Source organism: Gadus macrocephalus, chromosome 15 (genome assembly GCF_031168955.1).
Source record: "Gadus macrocephalus chromosome 15, ASM3116895v1".
Lineage (NCBI taxonomy): Eukaryota > Metazoa > Chordata > Actinopteri > Gadiformes > Gadidae > Gadus > Gadus macrocephalus.
Window position 1 is genome coordinate 10314267 of NC_082396.1, and position 13766 is coordinate 10328032.

At 44.5% G+C, this 13766-nt stretch overlaps 1 protein-coding gene and 1 long non-coding RNA gene across 3 annotated transcripts in view; both read right to left on the reverse strand.

The window, feature by feature from the left end:
* adam12b (ADAM metallopeptidase domain 12b) overlaps positions 1–4640 on the reverse strand; it is a 71416-nt gene extending 66776 nt beyond the window's left edge. The window contains exon 1 of one of the 2 annotated variants that reach the window (XM_060072803.1): positions 4192–4640. In XM_060072803.1, the coding sequence (XP_059928786.1) occupies positions 4192–4303 (112 nt within the window). In that variant the 5' untranslated portion in view covers positions 4304–4640. The remainder of the gene's footprint in view (positions 1–4191) is intronic. The other variant, XM_060072804.1, reaches the window with a different exon arrangement.
* An 800-nt stretch (positions 4641–5440) lies between these two features.
* LOC132473681 (uncharacterized) lies at positions 5441–11810 on the reverse strand. Its single transcript, XR_009529451.1, has 4 exons — positions 11336–11810; positions 9005–9068; positions 7785–7884; positions 5441–5906 (listed from the first exon to the last, which is right to left on the reverse strand). It is a non-coding gene; the product is annotated as an uncharacterized LOC132473681 (long non-coding RNA).
* Positions 11811–13766: the final 1956 nt, after the last annotated feature.

The following is a 13766-nucleotide window of genomic DNA, read 5'->3' on the forward strand; positions in this document are numbered from 1 at the left end:
GTTTCAAACAGAAACTTAAATTAGGTTAAGCTTCAAAGCTGCCAAATCCATTAAAACACCCTGACTCGACAATAGATCTAACGAGGAATAGAACGCATAATCGTAATTAATACTTTGTGAAATCTGCAAACACTGTTGTCAGTGTAGTGAGTTACAGCGGTGTAAACTTCTTTGTATGCGACGCGACCCTGCTCGGGAAGGCAGTATCATGATAATGAGACAGCTACTACAAAGGGCGGATGCTCAGGGACATCTCGCTGTGGAGATGGGGAGGGAGGGAGGGAGGGAGGGAGGGAGGGAGGGAGGGAGGGAGGGAGGGAGGGAGGGAGGGAGGGTGGGACGGAGGGAGAGGTGGAGGGAGGGGTGGGGGCGGGTATCCTTGCACAAGCTCATCAAATCATAATTCCTTTATTGGTTTTGAGTTTGCTTGATTCCTTGATGGCATCCACCACATGATGGGGAATGAAACAAATGTAGACATCACTCCACCTTCTTGGAGGCTGTGGTCGAGACTGATGCTTTTACAAATGCTTTACATCCACAGTAGACTGAAAAGTTTTTTTTTATTTTCATTATGATTTTCCAGTGGCTAGATTTCTTTTGCTAGTTTTAAGAATTCTAGCCTAGTAAATCTTTCTTTGGGATTTGGGAATATTAGGCTTATTTCTAGAAGGGCCTTTTTTGCAGTGTGGTTTCTTGCCTCAAGTCATCCATCTTGTCCTCATGCTGCTTTCGCTCCTTTCAACAACATTTAATTACAGGTGATGCTAATAAGGTGTTAATTAATGGATGTGAGGCCCCCCTCCCAATCTCTACTCCAAACACAGCAGACCCCCGGGGGCCTGACTGAGAGTGAACACCAGGGCATTTGGATTAACATAAACCAATACTAACCCTCCCCATCAGGCAAGCACCCTTTAAAACCCTAGAAATCTCTCAAGTGGAACCCAAGGTAATCCCGTATGTTATGCTAACATGATGACATGTGGCCATGGACAACCAACAGTGGAGGAGACCTTTCCATGATGTAAGTCATGGAAATCTACATCTACATGTTGATACAGTAGATGGGGGAATACAAGTGGCGGAGCGGGGGGGTTATTCCAGGTGAAGTCATTAAGTGGGTTGGGGGGGGTTGCTTCACTGAAGGGACCATAACACAGATTCCCGCCTTGCACTCTCCACACTGTACCTCTCAGAGTGAGGGGCTGTGGGATTTGCTTGATCTCATCTCAGACGCTGTGTCCACTAAGAAGCAGGTGCACCGCAGATGAGCCTCTGCAGAGTTTTAGCCCACAGCATTTGTTCATTTTCTGTCAATCACATAGCTAGATAGCGTTCAGGGTTTTGGAGAAAGCATGTCAGAAAAGAGACTTCTTTTTACGGAATCGCGAATGTGCGCACACACATACACAATGTGTATTTCATTGATGAAATATTCCCTGTGTCGCTCAGAACTGTCAACTCCCATATCAAAGCGTTCCCAGTATTAAGTGAGGAGTACGACTATAAGTGGTCTTGTCTGGTGGATGACCGACAGGGCAGTACACAAATCAGTGGCCACGTCCTGATATCGTTCTACCAGTCACAGGTAGACATTCTTCAGTAGCAAGATATATATGTTGGCTGTTCTTAAACGGCTGAACTCCCATTAATCAATTTACAACACACTAATCCTTATGTTAATGGCCCAAAAAAATGGATAAGTGGAATAAGTGGAAGGGGCTTTCTCTCTCAAGTTAAATTTCAAACATCTTCCCCAATATATGCACACATTCTGAGGGCTCCAGCCTCGTCCTCTGTCTCTTCATAGTTTTTCTTCTCTCCTGTTCCTTGGGGGAGCACAACCTCTAGACTTCTCCACTAGCCTACCTCTACATCCCAGAGAAAAGTCCTGCACATGGGGAGAGAGACAGCAGAGCTTCCCTCTGGAGATCCACCCATCGGTAAACCGCATTGAAGACTTGGAAGAACTGGCTTATAGCAAGCCTCTATTACCTGATGGAAAATACTTATCTATTTACCAACACACACATGGACACATACATGCATACACACATGATACACCATACAGACACGTCCACACATCTACACACACAGACACAAGTGAATACAGACAGAGACACGCAAAGACACAAAACACACAGACCGACAAATACACACTCGCGCATAAACACATATATGTACGGATACACTCTCACAAACATGCACACATAATGTATCTCTCTCCTTAAACACCCACCCACACACACACACGCACACAGTCTAGCTCACGCTCTCTCATGCACACACCTATACCCATGGCACTGCAACCGGTTGCTGACCTCAACTTAAATGGTCGCTCACCTGTGCACACACAGCCACACATACATTTATCCTCCGACGTAACCTGTGGTCTCCTCCCTACACCCTTCTATGTATCATTCCAATATCTCTCATCACCCATCTATATCACATCTTCCCACTCCCACCAAGGGAGCTGCAGGAGACGAGACAGGGAGAGATGGAACTGCCAGTCACCTGTCTCTGAAACGCGTGCATGTGTACCCGATTCACATCAAAGTGGCATATCTCGCTTAACTATCACACACACGGTGGTATCATCAGTTCATGCCTTTGATGCGACGTAGTTTGCGTGTCAACGAAACGACAGCAGCTCTTCAGTTCTCTAGAATTTCACCTGGTCTTGTTCTCCTCAGACCAGAGAGAAATGTCAAACTGTCGAACCAACAATTGGTGGGTGCGAAATTAACGCTGTTTGATTTAGCACACATCCCAGAGGGGAACGGACAGAAAGAACAGAATGAATAGAAGAACAGAAAGATCTGATTAAATAGGAGGGACACCTGTCCAAATGTCCCAATGTTAGTGAATTCTGTTTTCCACAAGAGGTTTCACAAGGTTATTTGGGGTCATTTTATCAGGGTGGGAGTAGTGTGTGTGTGTGTGTGTGTGTGTGTGTGTGTGTGTGTGTGTGTGTGTGTGTGTGTGTGTGTGTGTGTGTGTGTGTGTGTGTGTGTGTGTGTGTGTGTGTGTGTGTGAGTGTGTGTCTGTGACGTGTGTGTCTGTGACGTGTGTGTGTTTGTATTTGTGTGTGTATGTGTGTGAGAGAGAGAAAGAGTGAGAGAGAGGTTTGTGATGGGTGTGTGTGACGTGACTGAGACTGTATGGATATGGTTGGGTGAATACGCTTTCAGGGAACGGTGTTAAGCGGTAGGGGAGATGGTGGAAGGGAAGTGTATTTGTATGGATTTTTGTTTACTCTTGCCTGCGTGTGCACACTGTGTTTGGGTGTGTGTGTGTGTGTGTGTGTGTGTGTGTGTGTGTGTGTGTGTGTGTGTGTGTGTGTGTGTGTGTGTGTGTGTGTGTGTGTGTGTGTGTGTGTGTGTGTGTGTGTGTGTGCTTGTTTGTTTGTTTGAGTCTAATTGAATGTATGTAGCTTGGTTTGATCGAGAAAGCCAAACCCAGGTAGACCTGGATCAGTTAAAATACAGGTGAATGCAAATAATCTTCATGTTGTGTTTGAAAATAATTTAATCCCACAAATATATTTTAGGGAATTATGTATCAGTAGATGTATTATCACTAATATGTGCGTTGGTAGTCGATGGTGCAGTAGATCACTTTCCTCAAGGATGCCTTCAGGTACACCGTTGGAAATGGGATTTGAGGGTTAGGGTTTATTTACGAAAGGCAATTTTAAGCATTTTGGCGATTTTGGGTGCCAAGGAACTCACTTAAATGTTTTTGGGAATTAATAAGTAACCATCAAAAACGGAAGACTTGCCGGTCAATCATCATCTTCCTTTTGTCTGATAAAAAAGCTATAATTTGCATCGTCTTGAGCGATCAAAAACATACACGCACGCACGCGCACACTCTCACGCGCTCATTCATTAAACTCATAATTCTCAGCTCATGGTTGTCCTAATAAAATGGTGCATGTTTCAACTGCCATTCTACAGGTTAATTACGCACATATAAACACTTAAAACGTTCAGAATGCAGGAAGGGAAATTATTGTATTTATTCATTGGTATTCTGCTTAATAGAATAGCCACCAAAGACATCCAACCAACTAGGCATACTAGGACCCCGATATGATCCGGCTCACATCGCCACCCGAGTCTATTAACGTGTTCCCACCGGTCACGCAATGCAATTGATTAACTTCCAATAAATGCCACCTACCTTTGTATATATTAGAAGTGGTGATGCCAGCTGTGTCTTGAACCGGTGACGCGCACAAGACGTGCAGAAGAGCGACCAGAAAAGCAAAGTTAACGAAGCGCCAGTTTCTCATGTTGCCCGACCAGGGTCCGACTTTGTTATAGTAAAATAATCATGCTACAGACCATGTCCCGGCGATAAACCTGGCAAGATAGCTGTACTCATTAAAAAAAAAGTTCCTATGGATTTTTGGTAAGAATACACTTCGGGCTAAACACTCAAAAGAAGAGGCTTCTAAACAACTTTTTGACGTTGCATGTTCCAACCGCGATTTGTCCGAATGAAGTCAAATACAGTCCACTATATAGACAGGCGAAGTTGTGCCAATACACTTAGGAGATGTGATGAGATACACAGCTGAGAGAGGAGGATGTGACAGAAGTACACTGGGGTAGTCGCACCCACCAACCCCTTGTATCGAAGGAGCAGCTTGAGAAGCACGCTGCCAGAGAGTCCGAGTCTGTTGGGTCCTAGCGCCGGTTGATAAAGTAGCCCACTTACCTGATGTAGATTTTAATAAGCAATGCCCGACTGTGTTTTTTGCAGCTCTTCTGTGGAACATTTAAGACTTCATTAGGTCATTCTAAATATTTGACCCACCTATGTCTAGCATAGCCCCTTCCTTTAAGTGATTTTGCTCTGGCTGTCTTGAATAGTATTCACCAGAACCAAAGCAACGTGTGCTTTCAACCGTATAGGCCTATTTATGATGTATAGGTATACAAGCCTCACATAATTAACCATAGGCTTTTGTTTCCATCACAAGCTATGTATTTCTATCATTAACTGACCTCACAACGCAGTCTTTTCAAACCTAGGACAATGCCTCTCCCACAGCATTGGTGGTAGGCTACTACCTTTGGATTTTCCTAAGGACTCTTATGATTACAATATCATCTGTTATGTTTAAATAATAAAACAAATCTATCTAAACAATAGATGCCGTGGGTGAACTGAATGACGTCTCCCGCCCAGCGAGAGTTTAGTTTAGAACTAAAATTGCTACCAGATCATTAAGGCAAATTAAGATATTTTAGCTTATTTCTGGAGTTCTATTCGGTTTTATATGGCAGCGTTTGGGTCCCTAGGTTCTTAGCGCCTTTATTTGATCCTCTGATGTATGATGTAACATGTGCTCGATCGTCTTCCATGAAAAGCCTTCCAATGACACCTCCAAAGTGCTCTGCTCCATCATTGATTTACAGAAAGGTCATTCTATATAGCTTCAATGCGAAAAAGCTTGTTTATTCAAGATGTTAGGAGATGCCAGTATTTATTTGCATTGTAAATAATATATTAACATATGGAGTGATTGCATTTTATATTCAAGGTTAAATATACTTCTACTTCATCGAATACATCCATTAATCTATGTTGGCAAGGTTATTGTGGTTTGGTTGGCGCTATGTCCTTTTTTCTATCCAATATTTAAATATCGAACATTTGTTGTGTAATACGTAATAGTAAGTAAATACATAGGAATGTAGGAATAGGTATAAATCCTGATCATACAGTTTGTGCTATATTGTGGAAAAAGTTAATACGAACAGTACTAATGATGATATGTCAAGGTGCATGTGGATATATCATGACACATGGAACATGGTTTAAAATGATACACTCGATTGGTCCTCATTGGTCCTGGTTCATCTTTGTAAAACCTGCTCCAGAAGTCTCTGAAACAATAGGAAACACAAAAAAAGAATGCCAATTACTTGATTGATTGATGGATGGATGAGACATTGATAGATGATGGACAGATGCTTGCATGAGTGTCTGTGAAGAAGCTAGATCGATCCTCCACACTTATCCGTGCCTTCGACCATGAAAGGATAATCTTTCCCACTGAGTCCCATCAGTGGGAACCCAGCTTCTAACAGGACCTGCTGCGGCTTCTTAATGAGCTTTAACCTTTGCGCAGGCTCATTACCATCCCTACCGACATGGTGCTTACTGATCCCACAGCCACACTGCGATCATCTCATGAGAGTACAGCACCCTCTTCTACCCAACGCAGAAAGGCTCCTTTAAAAAGACTTCTCCACTGTTGTTGTTGCAAGGCTCCTCCATGTCAAGTGCAGTCAACCTATTTGCATAAAGGTCTAGAGACCTTCAGATGCCCATATTAAGCAACACCCCCCTAACCCGAGGACCTCTTAAGGGCCCTAAGGAAACCCTCATTATCAAGGAAGAAACCTGCAGAAGGAACACAGAAGAGGGATCCCCACTTAAGGGATGGTAAGGGGTGCAAGAGGGGTCAGGGGGCATACGTAATGGTGTCCTCAAACAAAGAAGAAACAACAGTTCACTTATTTGTTAGTTGTTTGACAAGAGTTGATTTGTAAAACGTTTATTCCAGTCGGTGTGGTTCGCTGAAGCTGTGTTTTCTTCATAGCAGTGAGGTATCTCAATAGGAGGAGCACATTAACCTAATGGGTTGGTAGGCAAGGTGAGGCAGGATTCATATTTCGTAACATTTCAGTCTGCACCATCTACCACTATTAATGACATCTTTTTCTTGTAGAAAGCCATTTAATGAGATCCTATTGTCCTAGCATCAGTAACAAGTTCATACTCTTTTCAGATATGTTGTGCTGTAATTACTGGCAATAAACCAAAGCATTACACAGCACATTTTGGTGATTAATATGTTTCCATCTAGCGCTGCAGCACCTCCTGGAAAAGTATCCTTGGAAATAGTGATTAAAGTTAAGCTATTAGATGGTCAAATACCCGTGCTATTCCAGTTCATTTCCCCTTCAATAAATTATACACATACCTCACAATAGAATCTTCATTACACCTCTATAGGCCTATAACAGATAAGCAGAGAGCTCTGCGATAAGCAAAATCATGATTAAAAGGCACAGGGCTTTCCCCTTGCGCTTCTAACAACGGGTCTATCGTTAAGTAATAGCTTCTTTAATTAGGGCGTGAATACGATTTAAGTAAATGGTTTTCCATATCGGGTTAAGGCAACCGCTTTTTTAGACAAACGACCAGAGGAATCGTTGTATTATGAAGTCAAACACTGGCCTCTGGTGGCAAATTACCGAACTTGTAGTTAATCGCTATACACACAGAATCTACAGATATACATTGTCCCTGGGTAACTACAGTACGTACATGCTTAAACAGGTCACCATCAGTGCATTTTATTTTATTTGTTTGTGCATTTGTGTCTTTCTGATTCTTATTTTAGCTCCCCTGAAACCTTTCCATTCGAAAGATTCATAGTTACCCCAATCTAGTTGTCACTTTGGATGACACTTAGGATACAATCTTTTGCTGATCTGCCAAATAAAAATGTACGGTCTTTATTATGCATGCACTATGCAAAAATCAAGTGTTTATTTTCTGATTTCCACTTTTTTTCACTTTTTATCAACTGTGCACTTTCGCAACAATTGGCCTACATGCCAGACTAACGTTTTCGTAGCAACAATAATAATTGACTGTCTTTATAAAGCACTCTTCAAGGCACTCTGAGCGTTTTATAGAGCGAGGTAGGTCATAGTAATAATAACTGCTCAAACAGTGCGGAGGACCTTTACCTTTTTAAAGAGTTCTGCACGCAGTCTGTTGGACTGTGAAACTGCCTTTTTCCTTTCCTCCTCCCTTCTCCTGGCCACCTCAGGTAGCTTGTAATACATCCTACGAAACACACAGAGAAGGCAGGGCCATGCATGCATCAGTAACATTTGAAAAACATCAAAAAATCAAGGAAAATAATTTAAAGATGAGAGTAAATTAAAGTATGAGGGGTGAAAGGGGGCGTTAGAGTGAGGGGGGAGAAGGGAGAGCGGTGTTTGTGTGTGCGTCTCTGTGTGTGTATGGGTGTGTGTGTGTGTGTGTGGGTGTGTGTGTGTGTGTGTGTGTGTGTGTGTGTGTGTGTGTGTGTTTATGTGTGTGTGTGTGCGTCTCTGTGTGTGTATGTGTGTGTGTGTGTGTGTGTGTGTGTGTGTGTGTGTGTGTGTGTGTGTGTGTGCGTGTGTGCTTGGGCTCTGCCAAAGAAAATTGGCTCAAACTGGCGGCGACCGCTTTTTATTTTTTTTCCTCATTTAATCTTAGAAGGACCACAGTTTCACCAACTGCGGATGAACCGATAAACAGCTCTCTTCTCCCTCTCCTCTCCCTCACTTCTCTGTCTCTCTTTATCAGTACATCACTTCCAACGAGACGAGACGATCTGTCCAGAGATTGTCGGGAGCCATAAGGGGGATTAGCACTGTGAGGAAACAGCTAAATAAGTGAAAAGGACACAAAGGGTGGCCATCTTGCGATCAGGTGTGTCTCAGGAGATAATCCAGGTAGTAAAGAACCTCACAACAGATAGGCGGGAAAACAGAGGGTCCTGCTCTTATCTCCAGGGGCGACGGTCGCTTGGGCTTTCAAACATTTGTCATGCTGTTCACGTGTGTGTGTGTGTGTGTGTGTGTGTGTGTGTGTGTGTGTGTGTGTGTGTGTGTGTGTGTGTTGGGTGGGCTTTAAGGTGTGAGTGTGTGGCCGTGTGCATGTGTAGTGATGGTTTTGAAGAGCGTCCACGCTTGCAAGATGTGCAAAACTGCTCCGTGGTATTTGAGTGACGGAAAAAAAGAATAGGGTACATAAAAACATGGACGGCAGAGAGGGGGCGAGAGATAGACAGATAGAGAGGGAGAGAGAGGGGGCGAGAGATAGACAGAGATAGACAGAGAGAGTTAGACAGAGAGGGAGAAAGAGAGAGAATGAAAGAGAGTGACATATTTTGTTATGGGGGGTGGGGGGGACTCACCGTCTGGATCGCAGCTGCATCTCTCGGCCTGATATAGATCTCTCTCTGGGCTGGAAGAGGTTATCTGCAACACACATACACACATGTAAACACACACATGCACACGCATGCTTGCACAGACGCACACACCAAAACCTTAAATTGACTTTTGAGTTGAATTTGAGATTCTTATCTCAAACCCCCCCACCCCCCCCCTCTCTCTCCCCCCCCACCACACACACATGCCCACACGCACGCACGCACGCACGCACGCACGCACACACACACACACACACACACACACACACACACACACACACACACACACACACACACACATGCACACACACACACACACACACACACACACACACAGTACTGAAGCCAGATGACACCCTGCTGAGAGTGTAAGTGGACTGACTGCTGCTGTCTAATTCAACAGCATCAAGGCTCATCCTGCATAATTAGGATTCAAGTCAAAGCCCGTCCGCATCATTAGCCACAAAATAGACAGCGACGCTCCGCGGTCTGCCATGTCGGGCTCACTGATGAATATTAAACCAGGGGGGGGGGGGAAAGGAACTGAACATCTGAAGTCGTGATGACTTTCAGGGAAATTTTGGGGTATTTATAAGTCAATGACATGTTGTGTAAAATTCAAGAACTGAATAACTGATTTTCTTTCAGGACACAACTAACAATGACATGTCGGTCACATAACAGCACATGCTGTGCTTTCTTTGTATATTTAGTGACCGTTTTGTAACGTTCTTTATTATTTTTTAACAAAGTGTTGAGTCATCACAATAATACAAAGTGCATTATTTTGTAAAATATCTGTTGGATGAGTCAAGTAATCTGTAATACTAGATAACAGCCAGCAGAGAGCAAAGAATACAAGCAATGTATCTCTCTCTCTCTCTCTCTCTCTCTCTCTCTCTCTCTCTCTCTCTCTCTCTCTCTCTCTCTCTCTCTCTCTCTCTCTCTCTCTCTCTCTCTCTCTCTCTCTCTCTCTCTCTCTCTCTCACACACACACATAGACACACATAGGGACACCCACACACCCACATATGCACACCCCCACACATCTACATACTCGCTCACACCAAACACACACAGACACACACACACACAAACACACCCCAACAATCGCAGATACTCGTCCTCTCTCACCCACCCACCCACCCACCCACCCACCCACCCACCCACCCACCCACACACACACACACACACACACACACACACACACACACACACACACACACACACACACACACACACACACACACACACACACACACACACTTGCAGTAACTGATCATTAGGGCTGTTGGCGATCCAAAGTATACATTATGGAATGTGGATGAATATATATCCCATAATATCCACACTGGGCCTTTGCTACAGTTTTCCCCCCTTTAACTCTACTTGCCAGCTGCACTGCCTATTACCACGGAAATAGCTTCAACAAACTAAACAAAACATCAGCCAAACAGCATACAGTTTCATTTTTTTCTTTATGGCCTTTTATTTAACGGAAATTAAATATAGACGGGAAGGTTACGAGAGGGAAAAAAGGATAGTGCAGCTGTAGCATTGGGAATCCACCTGCGACACTGTCAGGGCTGTGTTGGTGCCTACGTGGTAAGCCTGCTAGTGGGTTGGAGAGCCACAAGGCCGGCCCCAAAACAAAACACATTCTTGATCCGTGAGCGATGCGGAGTAGCGCTGTAGGTTCATGCAGCGCTGATGTAATGGACAAACAAGAGGAGCGTATTAGCTTCCACGAAGCCGTCCTGGGCTGCCGGCCAGCTGACCTCCAGAGTGAGAGGCAGGAGAGGGGGAGAGGGAGGTGGTAGGGAGTAGGCTGGCAGATGGAGTGGATAGGAGATGGAGCTGAAGCAGGAGATGAGGACCCTAGTAGTCCACACCTTTCAACACCTCTGTCCTGCTGACACGGTGCTGTCGACCATGTTGGCCTCCCGTCCATGTTCACAGCACCGTAGATGGACACGAAATGAATACCCGTCGGGGACGAGTGTGTTGTTCATAAAAGCACATGACCGATCACGGGTTCCACCAGGGGAATCTAAAAGCACAAATTGGACATGGGGTCTGTGTGTTGTTTTTCATTCTTTTTATTTTTTTGTGGATGAGAGAAATTCGAAGTTCAGAGCACTTCTTCATGCACAACTAAATAATACCCGATGGGACACATATGTGTTGTTTGTTGTTCTATATGACCACATCTTTTCTAAACAGGACCACTCTGGAAAAATAGAATCCCCAATTGCAAGAGATCTAGTGCGTGTTTGTTTGTGTTTGTCGTGGTGCACTTAGTCCACCCCTTACCACTGAGCGGATGAGGTGTGGTGCAGTTCCTCCTCCGATGGCCTGCGTCCCCCCCCAGGCCCTGCTCCTCCTCCTCCACGCTGTCGTCCTCCAGCGTGCTGCTCCTCCTCCGTCTCCTCCTCACCCTCTGCTCCAGGCACCTCAGCCTCCCCTGGGATCGGCTGATGAAGTCTGGCCTCAGCAGCTCCAGAGCCTCCTGGAGGTAATGGGTGAGGAAAACGGTTGCATGTGGGTCTCACAAAGTATTGGTGAACGTCTCTGCATTATTTTGGAATAGAAGGTATTAAGTTGTTAAACTTGGGAAAATTATGCTGCTGTATGCTGCTTATTAGACTGAAAGCTCCTTCCCAGAGTGGGTTTTGAAAACAGCCCTCGCACTTGCTCCTCTGGAACTCAATGTGTCATTCACCGGGCTGAAAGCGGGGTTTACTTATCCTTTAATGTTACTTGGGGAGGAAATAACAAAGTAGCCTCCACAACTAATCCTGCATCCGCGCGCCCATTACAATCACAAAATGTGTGACTCCTAGGATGAAAGGTGCTGGGTTCGAACCTCACTGTCGGCTTGTCTACCCTGCACACATTCTTGAGCCAGATGGCCAAAATCCCCTACCTGCTCTTGTATCCGTCTTCACTATCTATCCCATGATTTCCAACCTTGGGGTCGGGACCCCACTTAGGGTCTTCTTATGGCGCTTTTCCACCGGAGGGTGCGGTTCGTTTCGGTTCGCAAAGGTGCGGCACGGATCGCCTTTCCACCGCCAAAAGTGGGTGTGACCCGTACTGAGCCGTACTCGTCTCCAACCGTCTCGCAGTACTCCTCCGTTGGGGTACTGAGATGCCTGAAGGGTGCCGGCAAGTTCGAGCTACACACGCCCTCCATTGATTGGTCGACAGAATCGTCACTTCCGGGCGACAGGGGGATCAAAACAAACAAACAGTAACCGCAAGGTATTATTCTGAACAATGGACATGTCGCGCAAAACTTTAGCTTGGGCGAATAAGGAGGTGGAGACCGAAACCGTTGCTGGACGACTTCCATGGTAGCTCTTGGTTAAATGTGTCTCGTTCCTCTTTTCCATTGTTTTAATTAAGCAGGCTACATTGTGTCGCGCTGCTATGATGTCGCAATGTTTACGTAGCTGCCACGGCGATCGACATCCGGCCTACCAAAAGGGTGCTGTCGGCGGTGGAAACGCAAAACTCTGAACTGAGCTGGGCTATTCCGATATTCTATGAATACCGGTATGCAGGAGAATGCAGACAAAAGCTATAGATATTCGATGATCCATTTTAGGGAAGGTCTGATAGGTGTCCTGTTTATACAAACTGCCAGCCTAATGATTAATAGCCACGAGCAAATCATTTAGTGTGTAGTAGAGCAATGTGATTACGTTCACCGGGACACTGATATTACAGGCAGCTGTTGATTGTGTAAAAACAATTTGTGTGGAAGCAGATGGACAAACGTTAAAGTCGGTGTCGCATACATTTCAGAGCTAGAAATGTGATCACGAACCAAACCTGGTTGAGAGCCACTGGGCTAACTGCTTAAAGACAAGAATCCGTATTATCGCTTTGAACGAAAGCTTCTGGTAAATGATTGAATACGTTTTATAAAAGTTGCACAATACAATTATTCCAACAGATACAAGCCTGGAGAACAGAAATGTGTGTATCCCTGTAATCTGTGGTTTAACCTTGAAGGATCCTATTTGCTGACTTGCAGTACTGAGAGGCTGCAGGCAGGATGAGTAAACAGCATTCTGCTATGCTGGGGGATAAAGGTAAAGTCAGCTTCACTCCCTGGGTAGATTCTGAATCCCTTAACATGTCTTGTAAACATGGAGGTATTTTTTAGACCTCACCCCAAACTCGCATGACTGTAGGTGTGTGTGTGTGTGTGTGTGGGTGTGGGTGTGGGTGTGTGTGTATGTTTAAGATAGTTAGTAGCCCTTACTCAAATTACAGATTAAAAGAAGCAACCACTTTTGTAAAACAATAAATAAGTTACCTACTGCGGTCAATACTGGGCACTTCCATAGCAAACTTCCAGATTTGCCTCAATAGTTTTCTGCATTAAGTATCAAAATATATGTTTAAGTGAGTTATCTTCTTATCTATCTTTGAGTAGATGTATGTGCAAAAGGTTTATGTAAAAGAGGCTGCAGTGACCGACATACAGGTAAGAGAACCTTTTGTCACTATGTAGCAAATACTCAGATAGTTCTTTGAATTGTGTTTCAAAGACCGTTCTGACTCAAGTCAAACAATAAAAAATAATAACATATAACGCCAACAAACACTAACAGAGTTGTGTGTGTTTTGTGATTGCAATGTCATGAGCACCATCTGGTATCTCCCATCGTTTCAAGGTTGTACTGTTCATTTATAACTTTACGCACACACGTACACACACACACACCAACAC